The 16818-nt window shown below is 44.1% G+C and overlaps 1 protein-coding gene across 1 annotated transcript in view; it reads left to right on the forward strand.

The window, feature by feature from the left end:
* The window catches only part of IQCA1 (IQ motif containing with AAA domain 1), a 175243-nt gene that overhangs the window by 126863 nt on the left and 31562 nt on the right, over window positions 1–16818 (forward strand). The window contains 2 exon segments of the mRNA XM_030916569.1: window positions 5190–5297; window positions 8589–8788. Of these exon segments, the coding sequence (XP_030772429.1) occupies window positions 5190–5297; window positions 8589–8788 (308 nt within the window).

Consider the following 16818-nt stretch of genomic DNA (forward strand, 5'->3'; position numbering starts at 1 on the left):
TGGTAGACTGAGGGGGGCGGATCATTTAAGATCAGGAGTTCCAGACCAGCCTGGCCAACATGGAGGAACTGCTGTCTCTACAAAAATTACAAAAATTAGCCACGTGTGCTGGCACACACCTGTAATCCCAGCTACTTGGGAGGTTGAGGCAGGAGAATCGCTTGAAGCCAGGGAGGTTGCAGTAAGCCAAGGTTGTGCCAATGCACTCCAGCCTAGGGATCAGAGCAGGACTCCATCTCAAAAAAAAAATAAAAGTTAATATACATTAAAAAATTATAGAAGACGTGTGAGAACAGCATAAAATAGAATAAGTACAACCCAGAAATGAGGTGAGAACTCTCAATAAATATAAATAAGGAGCAAAATGTTATAGAAAAAAAATTATAATGAATACAAGAACAAATAAAAATAATAATGCTTAGAAATAAAAGGCAAAAAGACAAAATTTTTAAAGCAAAATTAGAAATGAAGAATATTAAAAGAATTCAAAAGAGCATGTCAAATATTGATGACAGACAAAGAAAATCCAACATACAGATAATATGAGTCCCTAAAGAAGAAAATCAAAGGAACAGAAAAAATGCAAAGAATTTCGGCCAGCCACAGTGGCCCCCACCTGTAATCTCAGCACTCTGGGAGGCTGAGGCAGGAGGATCTCTTGAGACCAGGTGTTTGAGATCAGCCTAGCAACATAGCAAGACCCTTCTTCTACAAAAAAATAAATAAAAACTAGCTGGGCATGGTGGCACGCACCTGTAGTCCCAGCTACTTAGCAGGCTGAGGCAGGAGGAGCGCTTCAGCCTAGGAATTTGAGGTTGCAGTGAGTCAAGATCACACCACTGCACTTCAGCCTGGGTGAAAGAGCAGGACCTTATCTCAAATTGCAATTTTATAAATATATATAATTTTAATTCATGAAAATTTCTTTTAGGCCTTTTCCTGTTTAGAAAAAGAAAGCGCAGCTCGCTGGTAATGCTCATTTAACTTTATGCGAACATGCTTTTTAAGGCTGAAGCAAATCTGACTGATTTTCAACGTGAAAATAAAATGTAGAAACTGTTCTTGGAGTTATTTCTAAACAGAACTAATATCAGAATCATCTGAATCCTCAGAATTGTCTATTTCAGAGAAAATCAGATTCATCAAATGAATCTTCAGCCAACGACCATTGGAAAACAATGTCAAGATCACGCATAGGAATGCTGCGTTTCTTAGGATTTGATATTTTCAGCGATCAAGAATTACTATATTTTCTAAATGGAAACACCACCACTGAAAACAGAATGCTATAAATAGAATGATGTCTTTTGTTTCTGAAGTCAATATACTAGAGCTATGCAAAAATAATAATAAAAACGAGATGCTTCGTGGCAAAGTTTTCTTGGGGTAAATGCTGCAGCCGAAAGCATCTCTGGTGAGTATTCTCAGGGCAAACAGGAAAGGGTTTAAATGTTTAAAAAACATTAAAACCACATAATGAAAGACCACACTGTCTATCTGAGAATATTGACTCAGATTGATCAAGAAGACATTCTAATAAAAGTGCCTTTGGGCTTCTATGTAAAAGAGATCACAGGACTTGGAAAGGAAAGAAAATTAGATTATCATCAGACTTTTCCACAGCAATGCTTTACACCAGAAGTAAATGGAATAGCATATATAAGATGCTCAAGGAAAGGAAGCAGGATCCTAGGATTTTGTACCCAGTCAGATTTATTTCAAGTACATAGGACACAAACTGATAAACATACAAGAACTCAGCAATTTTCCCCAAGCCCTTCCTGAAGAATCTGCTAAGAATGACCTACTGGCAATCAAAAATGGCGCGAGAGACCTTGGCATGCGGATTGGTAGTGAGCATTCTCCATGTACCCATAAAATCAATAGAAGGTGAGGGCTTCAGGAGAGAGAACACGATGCCTAACAGCTGTGTGCGCTGCCAACATGGCATTGCAGACTTTCTGCCTTAGGGGGACTGGGCTCTTACACAGCTGGGAGCTTCTTCCTGATCTCATAAACTTGGGGAGCTTGGGAATGGCCCCCTGCCTCTGGAAAGCACACTGCTCTCAGCACCCAGCTAAGTCATGCCTCGTCATCTTGTCTAAGAAGAGAATTAACAAGATGAGGACCCAGGCACCCTCACTCACCCTTGGGTTCCCTGGTTTCGAATTTATTATCTTGTTTCCTTTTTAACACCTTGACAACAGAAGCATGGCCCAGAGGGTTCCTCTGTTGCCTGTTCCGTTGCTCCAGAGGCCTGTGCTACAAAGCCTCAGTGCTCAGAGCCCTTTATTTCTTCCTGCTTCTAGAGAAGGAGAGAGGGTGGATGTGGGCTGTTCCTCCCTAGCCCTTCATCCAGGCAGGGCAGGACAGGGATCCCCAGACACAGAACATGGTTTCCCAGATGGATGTCTCCACCAGGCCAGGAATGCGCTACGCAGATCCACCATGCTCAGCCGCTGGACACAAAGTTGCTTTTTATAGTCTTGAGATTTGTAATCCCACTCTTTCCTCAACACCATTGAACTCCAACAGTCATTAGAATCACAGCAGATGAGAGCTACAGGAGACTGAAGGGGAGGAACAGACCCAGAGGATGCGAAGCCTGCATTGCAGAGCTCGGGACGACCCCTTCCTCCAGGCCCAGCCCTCAGCTCCCACCAGCCCACCCCCACCACCCAACCCACTGCTTGCTGCGCCCTTGCATGGCCACCTTGCTCCAAAACTGGCCCTGTGCCCAGCAGCAAGCACCTGCCACAATCTCAGGTGTGCGAGAAATAGCAATTTCCTTATTTTCTTTAAATCACCTTAATTTGGCTTCACAACCCCTATACTAACAAGGTGATTTAAACTCAGTCCTTCTTACCAGTCCCCACCCCTTCCCCTAGATATCATCAAGGCCCCAGTTCCCAGGTAGCACCAGGCTGCAGAGATATTCTGGGGGGCTGGTGCCCATGAAGGCCCCCCAGACCTCCAGGGCCTAGGGGCTGGATGCCCACTGCTCAGGGACCACTGACCAGTCTTTGCTCCCAGGCTCAAGGAATCTCTCATTCCTCTCCTCCTTCTGAGGCTGCTTCCTCCAGGATGCCAGGCCTTTACTTACTCTTTCTGTGCCTCAGTTTCCACTACTATGGGATGAGGCCATTACAGCGAATGCCTCACTAAATTGCTGTAAACATTAAGCGAGTTGCTAGATGGAGCACCCCAGGCCGCACCTGCACGGCATTCAGCTGCTCCCAGCTGGCGTGTGGTCGGCGATCTTTGGTGATTCTTGGTGTAAAACCATCACCTCCCTCTCTGCTTTTATCTTCACGTGGTGCTCTGCCTCTGTGCATGTCTGTCTCTGTGTCCAAATTTCTCCTTTTTTATAAGGACACCAGTCCTGTTGGATTTAGGGTCCGCTCTGATGACCTCATCTTAATGAAATCTATCTGCAACAACCCTATTTCCAAATAAGGTTGTGTTCTGAGATGCTGGGGATTGGGACTTCCACATAGAATTGCAAGGGGATTCGATTCCACCTGTCATGCAGCCCCTGTTTGGTTTTCTGCCCCTTGTTCTGGGTTTCCTGGCATTGTCATGCCCTCTATCCCAAATGCCTTTTCATCTGCCACTTTCTTCTTCCCTCCCCTGTGGAAGATCTGATATCTGTGCAGGGAATCCTGAACTTTCCAAGCTCTGAATGCATGGATGGGAAGGGGCATGACTTCTACGCGGGACCACCGCAAACCCAGGAACGTGCTTTCAGTGCGAGTCTCAGAACTTGGCAGGCAGCCCAGGCTACTTGTGTCCTTGCCTCTGTTAGAAACAACACCCACTAATTCAACGGAATATAATTTGTTTAAACAAAATCTGTTAGGTTCTAGAAAATGTGGTGCGTCTGGAGATTAATACGGGTTTAGATAAGCAGGAAAATTGGGGTCACTTTCCTGTCACCTTTAATGTCATGTTTACTGGCAATGAGCGCTGGATTTAACGGTTGTTACAGGATCTCTTTCTATTCTAGTGGAGGCTAAATTAACCACTCTTCTATTTATTACCTGCTCATTAAAAAGTGTGGTATCTGAAGCCGTAATAGATGCTTTCATTATCGCTCATTCTCCCAACCCATACCCATTGTCCTTGCCAAGGACTTTTTTTATGTGGAGGCTCTGAAAGGCTGCTCCCACCCCACAACAAAACAGCAGTCACTGTCTGAATTTTAACTCTGATTTCCTCAGCATTTGAAAATGCTTAAAAGCTTGGGGTATTTTCAGTGTTTCCTACACACATCAGTGTGCATATTGTACTTGCCGTACACGTGTAGCATCCGAAGCTCTGCGGGACCAGGACTCGCTATAGGAAGAAAGCATCAGGGAAAAAAATCCAGACACGATGATTCATTCATTGAATATTTTTACTCCAGATTCAGATACAAATCAAGAGAGAATCATATGAACCTATAAAGGTCCGTCCTCATGACAAATGGAGACAGCCAAACTAATTTTCTTGGTGACCTTATCTAAATTAGTTAGAAAATAACACTTCAGATTTATGACTAGTTACAATTAAGCCCTTTGATATCTTCTAATTAAACCTGTAAAGATTTATTTCTATATTATTCCTTTGGTCATCTCTTAAAAATATAAAAATGTAAATGAATATTACCCTCAAAAGGAGATGTTTCTATTTATCCTAAATTAGACTCATACCCTTCCTTTCAAATGACTGCATTTTACACTCAGATTTACACTGCTTAATACAAATTCTACATTTTTTGTAGAATTTGATCTTAAATAACTTATTTTTAACGTTTGCACAAATGTTATACATAATCTCTGGGAATATAAATAAAGCGAAGCCCCGTCTATTTCAGCCTTTCTTGTGTGTCCTTCTGTTTAGCACTTTGCCCCATTTCACGTAACTCAATATTCAAATGTTGTTTTAGGAAGTATTAGGAGGTTAATATAATAGTCAACATAATTCCCAGTTTACTGTAGCTAGTAGAGCAGGGCTTTCTTGCCTGGATAGTTTTTCTTCAAACCTTCATGTGAGGAAAGAGGTGTTCTTCATATTGACTCTCCTAATAGGATTCTCTTTGCTCTGAAATGTTAAATTTGTATTCTCTGATCGTTTTTGCAGACCAAAATTATGCAGCTCAGACCAGCGCTGTTTTCCATTTATTTTTCCTCTGTTTCTTTTCTCTCCAGGTGAGTACAGCTACCTGGGGACTACTCTTCGCCAGGTATCCATAGAACCCATGCCCTCCCTCCTGGATGTCAGACAGCTCATCACGTTGTACGGAATCTGGCCATTAGGTAAAGACTCGGCGTGCGCGGATGTGCCTTTTCCAAAGCAGCTTGCAGCACTTGCTAGTTTGGACAGTGTGTTCCTGTTTGTCAGCAAAAGTGCACTGCAGCTTAACTTTTCCTTCTGAGAATTCTGAGTGGGCACAGTTTCATTTTGATAATGTGCCCACGAGCATGCAAAGTACTACCAGGGAGAGCACTTCTGCACCCTCTCTGTGTGCCTGCTCAGCAGTGCTGGGCTGAAGGACATACGGGCAATGAGCTGGGGAGATAATAGGCAAAGCAAGTACCTGCAATTACGATTAATCAAATCAGAGAACGGGCTAGGGCTACCACTTGCCTTTTACCCACAGGCTCCTATTACTAGGTCCTAAACAGAGGCGGCCTTTCAGGAGTCAGTGCAAGTGTATTTCATGGATCTAAAGGATCACCTTTAAGGCCCTGCCAGTTTTCACCGAAGTCTACTCTCACTGCTAAATGAGGTTCAATTGTGACTTTTTTCAGACAGACACACTAGAGCTCTGTGGTGTACAAGTGATGCAGGAAAGATGGGCTCTCCGTAACACAGATATCTGCGGCTCATGTTCGCTTTTTTCTTTTTTTTTTTTTTAATGGCTTTGATATGTGTATGACCTGAATCACCTGGGGCAGGGATGGCAACTCCAGCCAGGAGTTTCAGTTCTGACAACAACTCTCAGATAGAAGTCATCTTCTATGTGTTTAATTTGCTTTAAAATGAGATGGGAGTAGTTCAAACCCTTAGTGTTCCACTTTGACTTCAGCCTATTGGCAAGAAATAGTTAATTCCTCTTCTAAATTAATGTCAGAAGTAGTAAATGGAATTTGGGATTCATATACATATATATGTATATAAAATATTTTATATACATATATATATATTTTTTTAAATGGTGGCCACTGCCCAGACTAAAAACCCGGTCACTCAGCAGAGGACCTTGAGAACATCTCGTGGCCGCTTACATACCTGGCCAGGAGACACCGGCTGCAGCCTAGGGCTGGGGCTTAGACTCTGAAACCACCTTGGTAGAGAAGAGGAAGCCCAGGAAGTATCTGGTCAGCATCCACCCACCCTCCTGGAGGTATTACTGCCACACAAGATCATGGAGAAGTGAAGGGAGGAGGCGTGCGCCCAGAGCAGAAACCATGTCTGCTGTTTCATCTCCTGCCAGACGCCTCCAGGTGGATGTGGTCCAGCTTTTACTGATTCATAAGCAGTTCCAAGATGCAGACGCACTTCCTTGGAGTCACAGGGCTAGGAAGGAGCTAAACTGGGTTGAGGACACAGAACACTGGCCTCCTTGTTATCTCTTAATCCTCGGAAAGTTGAACAGGACTCAGGTGGGAAAACTGGAACCATACTGTGTCTCTTGGTAGCTCTGCAAGAGGGGCAGGAAGAGCTGTGGACACTGGCACACGTGTGTCCTGCCAGTTCCTGGGCCCTCTGCCCACCTTTGCCCTCCCTGAGGTCAGCCAGGCCCCAGTTGAAGAGGCCTCCCTGGGACCACCCTTTTCACGTTTCTGGGTGACCTTGGTGACCACCTCCTTTCTCTGGAAGGCCACTGCCTGTGTCACTGCCACACACTCTCGCAGGCCCACTCACCTGCCTCTGCTCCTCTGCCTCCTGCCGCGCCCCTCCCAACCCAAGAGTCTGTCCCTCAGCACTGTTCTCTCCTCCCTGCCCCGCTCCCAGAAACCTCTCCTGGCCCCCTGGCTTCAGCCAGCACCCCGGCACCTGCCGTCCCACACCACCTTTCAGGTCCCTGACCGCTGGCTCCTCACCCCTCCCTGTGCCAGCCTGGCTTCCCGGCCCCACGTGAAGCCTGCCCACACACCCCCTCACTGCATGTTACCGTTCTGCCCGTTCCTCAGAGGCCAGCCCAGGTGCCACCCCCTCCTGGAAGTCCAGCCTGAGTCCCGCGCGGGGAGCAGTTTCTTCTCTGAACTCCCTGTGGCTCTCCTGGACCTTCGCACCGCTTGCCTCCCAGTTCTCATTATGGCAACTCAGGTTCAGCTCTGCCCCTGGCCTGAACTGTCCACAGCAAACCCTGAGTCTTTTCCACATTTGTGTCACTCCCCGCCACAGCCCCCACTCCCACGGGCACCCGCCCTAGCTCCCAGCCAGGGCCAGCACAGAGCGGCCTTTGATACCCAGGTGTCCAATGCAGGGCACATGAATGGCATCTCTCTCCTGTTGTGGAAAAGTCTGTCCTTTATCCCGTTAGATTGCCGCAGCCCCTGCTAACCACAAAAAAAAGCACGCTCATTGAATTACATTTTGAAGAGAATTTGCTCAAAACCATTTTCTGAGTTTATGTGGAGAATGGTAGGTAGCCATAAGAATGACATGTCCAGTCATCACTTAAAGTTTCTCTATCTTTTCAATTATACAAGAAAAAAGAAAAGCATAATCATTATATTGGCATTTACAGATTATCAAAAAGCGCCCATTAAGTGACAGGAATGCAAACTAACATGATAGTAAATGATTTGATTGCAGCACTTTCCAGAATTTAATCCCATTCACTTTTCAGTTGCTTTGTGCCCAGTACCTGCTCTGCTTGTGTTCTCTGCAGTGGAGAAGACCCACACCTGAGGCCCCTTCTGGGCACTAAGGAAATTGACAGTGGTGGAGAACACAGGGCATGAACCTCCGAATGACTCTAATCATCCAAGTCACTTTATTATCAAGTGTCAGGTTAACTCTGCCGCTACTGACAGCTAGAAACCAGGGCAGGAGAAAGAAGTTCAGGCTACTGCTGCCTGGATCTCCGTCTTCCCTTTATCTCACAAGAATCACTAAATGGTAGGCAAGAGGGTTGCAAGGAAATAAATACTTAGTCAACCTTATCGTCTGTGTCTCCACATTCCTCTTCCCAAGCTTGCAAAGAATTTAATGCTGCTGCTGACAAGCAGAGAAAGCACTCAAAAAAAAAAAAAAAAGAAAAAGAAAAAGAAAACAGCCAAAGGTAAGCTATTGCAGGAATGCTCTTTAAAAATTATGATTTTAGGGGAAATACTGATGTGGAGAGGGGGAGAAGAAGGGTATTAAGGACCCGCAGAGACCCTATGGCTCCACCACGAGCCCTGACATACAAATTAAGAGTGTCACGGAGCCGGCTGGGATGGAGGCGTGTCTCTGGTTTGAAATGCTTTCGACACCTTTATCACTGTTGCAGAAAGTGGGGTCCACACAATGCCGTTTTGACCTTGAGTTATCCTAGTTGAAGAACCACTGATTTTCTTGGCAGAACATTAGCACCTTGCCTCTGCCTTTTTTAGGTTCTGCAGCAGTGCATGAAAAAGCTCCTTTGGTGAAATCGCTGCTATTAGCCGGGCCGTCTGGGGTAGGGAAGAAAATGCTGGTCCATGCCATCTGCACCGAAACAGGAGCCAACCTCTTCAACTTGTCCTCCTCTAACATTGCTGGGAAATACCCTGGCAAAAATGGCCTCCAAATGATGCTGCATGCAGTCTTCAAGGTATTGATTACATTTCTTGGTTTCCAACTCTCCTCCCTCTTTCAAATTACATTTCCAAACCCTGCAGACAATTTCTGTTGGCAGACAAGCATGACTCTCTTAAATTTCCTCATTGTCTACTCCTGCAAATTACTTCATTATTGCATATGGCCAAACACACACAATTAGAAACAACTTCTTTCTTTCCGTAAGCACCCTACCGTGCCATCCTGATCACCCTCCCTCCTTTCTTTCCGTAAGCATCCTACTGTGCCGTCCTGATCACCCTCCCTCTGCCACAGGAACCCTTCTGGAAATGCTTTCATGTCTCATTGAAAATTAAACCCCCAATTGCTTTGTTCGGCCCACCTCACTTTAATAATTGACATCAGGTAGAGATATTTGCATTATTTGGATTCTTCCTTACATGACGTGAGTTACCAAGGTATGGCACCTTCTGTGCTTCTGTGCACTCCTCACACAGGTGTGATGGAGAAGCCTGCAGGCACCTAAGCCAACCAGAGTAATGTAAAGATGCGGTGATATCACAGGATCCGAGCAGCTCTGTGATCTTAGCTAAGCTGCTAGCTTCCCTGGGTCTCCATTTTATCATCACAAAATGAATGTGTTTGAAAGAACTTTGATACAGAATATTTTATATTTAATACAAAGGCTTTACAAAATTTAATTTCTACTTGCTTCAGAACCTCCAGGTTAGCCTTATGCTATTCATTTCAGTTAACTGCCTGTGCCAGCTTTTACTGTATCAAAACCTACTTGGTGGCAAACACTGTCCCATATTGGAGGCCAGGTGTTGGCTCTGTGTCTGCTTTCTGAGGGGCTCTAAAGCATGAGAGATGCTCATCAACGAGGCAGTTTACAGGAATGATAAATGGACAGGAATGTCTCCTCCTTAGTGTCATGCTAATACACCAAGAAACGAGAGAGTGACAGTAGTAGGATTTCTTCCCTTAGCCACATGGTCCCTCCCACTGCAGCAACTCAGGACATGCCACTCTCCTTTTCTCTCGTGCTTGGAAGGAAGGAGTTCACAGAGGAATCTGTGGAGTATGCAATGTGTAACCACCATTTTCATGCACATATGATCATTGTACAACTTTTTTTTGAAATTTATATTCAAGTCATTTACCTATAGTTGATGCTTGAACAACACAGGGGTTGGGGCACTAATCCACTGTGCAGTTGAAAATCCACATATAGCTTTTGACTCCCTAAAAATCTGATTACCAATAGCCTACTGTTGACTGGAAGCCTTCCCAATAACAGAACCAGTTGAATACCACATACTTTGTATGGTGTATGTATTATACACTGTATTCTTATAATCAGCTAGAGCAAAGAAAATGTTATTAAGAATACCATAGAGAAGAAAAAATCTATTTACTCTTCATTAAGTGGAAGTGGTTCATCATAAAGGTCTTCATCTTTGTCTTGTTCACATTGAGGAGGCTGAGGAGAAGGAGAAAGAAGAGGAGGAGTTGGCCTTGCTGTCTTAAGGGTGGCAGAGGCGGAAGAAAATCTGTGTATACATGCACCCACACAGTTCAAACAAGTGTTGTTTAAGGATCGATCAACTGTACCTTTCATTTAGTTATTGGTTTCATTGGTTCATTTCATTGTTTAGGTTAATTTTGTATTTTTTAGTATTTCAAAATTTCTGAGAATTTTGAGGAGCTCTCCAACTATATGCATTTCTGTATTTCTCCCTGTAGTACTGTCAGTGGCTTCACATTTGTTGAAGCACTGTTATGAGATACATCCACGTTTAGGACTGTTATGTCTTCCTTCCTGGTTGATTATTTTATCATTATGAAATGACCCTTTTTGTCCTGGAAATACTCCATGTCTTGAAATCTACCTGGTCTGATACTAATGGAGCCACATCAGCTTTCTTATGCTGAGGGTATATGGTATATTTTTATGCTGTTTTATTTCCAATATGTCTATGTCTTTATAGTTAATGTGGGGAAAAGAAAGAGAGATCAGCCTGTTACTGTGTCTATATAGAAGGAAGTAGACATAAGAGACTCCATTTAGTTCTGTATTTGAAATGCTGTTAATCTGTGACCCTACCCCCAACCTTGTCCTTGCAAGAAATATGCGCTGCAATGACTCAAGGTTTAATGGATATTGGGCTGTGCAGGATGTGTCTTTGTTAAACAAGTACCTGAAGGCAGCTTGCTGGTTAAAAATCCTGCCCGTCCCTGGGCAATGGAACATCTCCGGGTAAAACCCATTGTGTGCTTTGTTTACTGAGCAAGGAGAAAACCGCCTTTAGGAATAAGGTGGGGCTTGCTGGAGCAATACTGCTAAAAGGCTTATGGAGATGTTCGCATATGCATCTCAAGGCACAGCATTTTCCTTTAAACTTATTCATGTTACAAGGATTTTTGTTCATATGTCTTACTGCTGATTTCCTCCCTACAGTGATCCTATTGTCCAGCCACTCCCTTATCATTTTGATGGTAAAGATAATTATCAATAAATACTAAGGGAACTCAGAGGCTGGTGCCGGTGTGGGTCCTCTGTAAGCTGCATGCCGGTCCCCCGGGCCCCGCTTTTCTTTCTCTATACTTTGTCTCTGTGTCTTATTCCTTTTCTCAAGTCTCTCGTTCCACCTAACGAGAAACACCCACAAGTGTGGAGGGGCAGGCCACCCCTTCATCTGGCGCCCAACGTGGGGCTTTTCTCTAAGGTGAAGGTACGCTGGAGCGTGGTCATTGAGGACAAATCGACGAGAGACTCCCGAGTACGTCTACCGTCAGCCTTGCGGTAAGCTTGTGCACTCGGAAGAACCTAGGGTAGCAATGGGGCAAACTAAAAGTAAATATGCCTCTTATTGCAGCTTTATAAAAATTCTCTTAAAAAGAGGGGGAGTTAAAGTGTCTACCAAAAATCTAATTATGCTCTTTTTAAGCAGGCCACCCCTTCAGTTAAAGTGCATTTCTTATGGATAGCACACAGTTGGATTTGCTTTCTTATTCAATCCGACAATATATGTCATTTCACTGGAGCATTTGCTCCGTTTATTTTAAATGCAATTACTTAAATGATTGAGTTAGGTCTACCATTTTGCTAGTTTGTTCTCCATGTGTTCCATTCCTCTTTCATTCAACTTCTCTTTTCCTGCCTTCTTTTTGGTCTTTTTTAATTTTATTTTTCAGTGCTGGCCTACGGATTACTGTAGTCATTCTTAATTTATCACAGTCTATGTAGAATTAATATGGTATTTTACATAAAATATGAGAATCTTGTGACAACATAATCCACTTGTTATCTCTGTCCTTCATTTTCTTATTATACATTTTACATTTATAAATGTTATATATACCACAATAGAATGTTATTTTGCATTTCACAGTCATTTGTATTTTTAAAAAATTAAGAGAGAAGAAATACAGTATTTTATACATCTCCATGTATTTGCCATTTTTAGTACTCTCTGTGTTTCTGTCAAGTTAAGTTTTCACCTGGTATCATTTCCCTTTCAGCTAAAGAACTTCATTTAGCATTTATTTTAGTGTAGGTCTGCTGACAACAAATTTTCTTGGCCTCTATTTTATTTATCTTAAAATATTTTTACATTGCCTCCATTTTTGAAGGATATTTTTGCTGGATATAGAATTCTGGGCTGACCTTTTTTCCAGCACTTTTAAGACATTATTCCATTGTCTTCTGGCCTTCTTTGTTTCTTTTGAAAAGTTAGCAAATTTTTGAATTATTTATCTCCTGTGTATAATGTGTAGATAAATAATTCTATCTCCTGTGCAATCTCCTGTGTCATTATTCTCTGAATAGTCATAAGATTTTCTCTGTTTTGATTTTCATCAGTTTGACTAGTGGTGTGTCTAGGCATTCAGTGTTTGGTTTTTGTTTTTGTTGTTGTTGTATTTATACTGCTTGTAGCTCACTGTGTTCATTGAATCTGTAAACATATGTTTTAAATCAAATTTAGAAACTTTGGGCCATTATTTTCTCCAGTTTGTATTTACTTCATTCTCTGTCTTCTCTCTTTCTGAGGCTCTAATTATATACACATTTGACTGCTTGATATTGCTCCACAAGTCACTGAGGTTCTGTTCTTTCTAGTTCCCACATTGGATATTAATCTGTATTCAAATTTACTTACCCTTTCTTCTACCATCTCTAATCTGCTATTCAGCCCATCTTGTGGCTTATTTTTTATTTCTGATCTTCTTATCTTTTGCTTTTCATTTCTAGCACTTACATCTGCTCATTACTCGTTTTCATTTCTCTGCAGAGTTCTCTATCCTGCCCATTTCATATGACCATCTTTTTCCTTCAAGTCTTTGAACTTAATTGCCTTAGAGCCCTTATGTGCTTATTTCAAAACCGGGGTCATAATGGGGCCTATTTCTATTTGACTGCTTTTCCCTTGACCATGTGTCACATTTCTCTGTTTTTTCATCTGATTGATAATTCTTACTGTATATTAGACATTGTGGATGGTACGTTGTGGAGCCTCTGAAGCAAGTGGGGCTTTGTTCTAGCAGGCAGTTAAATTACTGGCTGATCAGCTTGAACTTGCAGAGGCTTCGTTTTCCATTTTGTTAATATGGCTCTATTTTGACTTTGTCTGTGGTCCAAAGCAAATCTCTTAGTCCTGGAATATGGTCTTTACTCCAAGGTATCAATGGAAAGCCTGTTTACCAAGCTCCTGTGACTTGGCAGTAGCTGAGGAATGTGCTCCATTCTTTTAGTTTTTCATCTATTGCTTTTCACAGAGCTTCTTAGAATCTTCCCCCACGCAAGCACACATCTAAAATTAGCCAGTGATTTGAAGGTGAGCTGGAATTTGAAGCCAGACAACCTGACTTGTGGCCTCCATGTGCTTAACTACCAGTAAGCACTAAGTTCTTCAGAGGAAAGGTAAAATGAACCCATCCTCTTGCCCAAAAGAACACCTAAATTTGTTCATTCTAAACATCAAATTTTGTTGACATTTGACATTGTCAAGTAACAGACAGAAGCACATAAGTATAAAAATATTAGTGTTTTGTAAGCATCCACATATCCCAGACTGTTCCATACATCACTATGTATTAAGTCATTCAGTCCTTACAACAACTCTATGAGGTAGGCATTATCATTATGCCCATTTTTCTGATAAGAAAACTAAGGCACAAGTCATTTTAGTAATTTTCTTGGTTGCAGTGCAATGATAGGATCTCACACAGTCTGGCTCCAGAGCCTCCAAGTTTCAAAACTGCATTATACGGCTGCTCACTGAAGTAGGGCTGAGTTAAGTATCCGTTTTCCGACCCACCAAACAGTTTAGTAGCTCCTGGTGTGAATCTAGGACAGAGCAAGGATGTGATCTTTCTGTTCTCACTCTAGGAAAGTCTTTGTTCCTGCTGCTGAGAGATTTTGTCTTGATACCAGAGAAGTGATCTTTGCGTCTATTAGAATGATCACAAACTGGCATTGTGTGGACCGCAAAATGCTGGGTGTCAAATTAATAAAATGTGGAGCACCACATTCACCCACCTGGGCCACTTCATGTCAGAGTGCCTGACACACACCTCATTAAGCTTCACCTTTCTTGTGTATATAACTGATTAATGAAAGACCCAGAGGTCTCAGGAGTGGGAGCCATTCAATTAAAAATTGTGTGCAGTGAGGCCACCGTGTCCCAGTGTGACTGACAGAGCAGCTATCTGCATTGCAAAGAAGTATTTGATTTTAATTAACCACAGGCAAGGGGGACAGGATGCTCGTGCTGGTACATTGGTGGCAGGAAGCTGGAGTGCCTGACTGTGCCGTGTGAGCCGCAGAACACGGGTCGTGGCTCGAGGGCAGCAAAATATGGTTCGTGGCATTTGCAGGAGAAGGTGAAATAACAGAAGGGCCTGATTCCTCATGGAGTCTTCCTAGAGAGAAGTCCTGTTAGCAAGTTAATCTCGAGAGGCTAAATCATGAAACTACTGGGAAATACGCGTCATTTCTCACTTCAGGCAGGTCGCATTCGCCTCACTCACAGCACCGAGCAAGCACGCAGGGAAAATGAGTTTCTGATTTGTTGCACAACCGTAAATTCAAATCCATTTTGTGATCATTGCATTTGGAGGATTTCTTTATTTTACACACAGTAACTAATAGAATAATGAGTGAGGGGTGATGGGAAGCATTTCCTTTTTAAGAAATGCATTTACAAGTAAATGACTATTATTTCAGATTCCCTATACTACTAAAGCTATACATAGAAAAGAATATACATATCTTGGAAATATAAGGAATATTTGTCTAACCAATTAATAAATATTTGACAAATGATGAACATGCAATAAGCATTTCACAGGTAAAAGAATGTATAAGGCAGGGCTGTTGCCTATCACCCACCCCAGTCTCCTTGAGTCTGTATAACAGTAAATCAGGGCACAGAGGAGCGGGAATGGCTTTTTCTGACCTCTGCCCTGGAGTCAGGCACACGCTAAGGCGTTTTACACATACTTTCTCTTTTAATTGTATCAAAGCTCTGATGAGGTAGGAATTAACATCCCCATTTTACAGATGAGAAAACTGACACTCAGAGTGCTGAATTTCAACAAAAATGCAAAAGAACCAGAGGACTGACCTCTGGATTTCAGTCCAGGTTGGGCCCCAAGACCATCGCATGGCCCCCCCAGCTGGCCTCTGGGGAAGCCTGGGCTCCGCATGCCCCTCCCTGTGGCAGGCTGTGCCCTCCACAAGACACAGGGATAAGGCTTCTCCTGGGCCAGCGAGTCCTGCTGGGAATATCCCAGTGTGAGACAGTGAAGCAACTGAAGGCCATTCTGCTTCTTCCTGCATCCCCATTGCCAGTGAGGCTGCCCCCACCCTCCAGACCTCTCATTAGAGAGGCAAGGGGAGGCCAGGGCAGGGCGCAGGGTAGGAGGCTGGACCAGAGGACGCTTCAGTGGCCCCCTTGGTCCTGGGCAAGGGTCCTCTCTGCCCCCGGAGGTTCGTAGGTTCTGCTTTCCTGCCCTCTGCTTGGTGACCTGGCCCCGAGGGCTGAGTTAGAGTGAGGACCTGGGAGAATGAGGCCGAGGCAGTGTCCACTGTAGAACACGTGGCCCATAGGGGTCTGCAGCCTCTGGACAAAAGGGACCCTCAATGCCCTTGTGCCCCTGTACCACCCACCCAGCTCAGTACCACCACCCGGCTCCTCGGTGGGCTCACAGCCAGCAGCCTATGGCAGCACACCAAGGGCTCTTGCCCAGATGTGGTGTGTGGTGGTGTGGACGGCGAGTCCAGGTGTCCGCAGGGGCGCCTGGCCAGTTTCTGTAGCTCATAGAAGGAATGTTCCTCATAGTAGAAGACTTCTCTTCCTGATTAATAACCCAGACAAAGACATTGCTGCTATTTGTGGATGATTGTATTTAAAACCACACACACACACACAGATGTACAATTAGTGTAGTAAATATGTTAGTCTCATTTTACAAGGTAGATATCAGTAAGGACGATGCAAGGCCTACACCTGGCCACCAAAACAGGGCTGATCAAAAAGGAGGGGGAGAGGAAAGAGAGGAGCAAGGACGGGGGAGAGGGACGCAGGATTTAGCGATTCCGGTGCAGCCTCAGGTGTGGCCGTGGTGGGAGGCCAGTGCCCTGAGTCTTGAGCGCGTCATCCATGAAGAGGCCAGACTCCCCTTCAACTGTGTGCGGAGGCAGCTGCAGGCTGAGGAGGGGCGTGCACATAGGCTTCAGAACCTTTTGTTCTTTACATAGACTTTACTTTTCAGAGCAGCTTTCAGTTCCTAGCGAAAGGGAGGAGAAAGTGCAGACAGCTCCCACATAACCTGTTCTCACATAGGCAGGGCCTCCCCACTCTCCACGCCCCACAGTGGGCCACACCCACCATGTGCTACAGTAAGGAACCCAGACAGACACCTCACTAGCGCCCAGAGTCCGTCAAAACCGCTGTCGGTGGGGGTGCAGGCCTCTGTACGGCCAGTGAGGCCTCTGCCGTTGTTTCCACTGCCTGGAACATCGGCGTCAGTCCTGGGAGGCCACGTCAAACCAGACAC

The sequence above is a fragment of the Rhinopithecus roxellana genome, chromosome 14 (assembly GCF_007565055.1).
Source record: "Rhinopithecus roxellana isolate Shanxi Qingling chromosome 14, ASM756505v1, whole genome shotgun sequence".
NCBI classification, from domain to species: Eukaryota; Metazoa; Chordata; class Mammalia; order Primates; family Cercopithecidae; genus Rhinopithecus; species Rhinopithecus roxellana.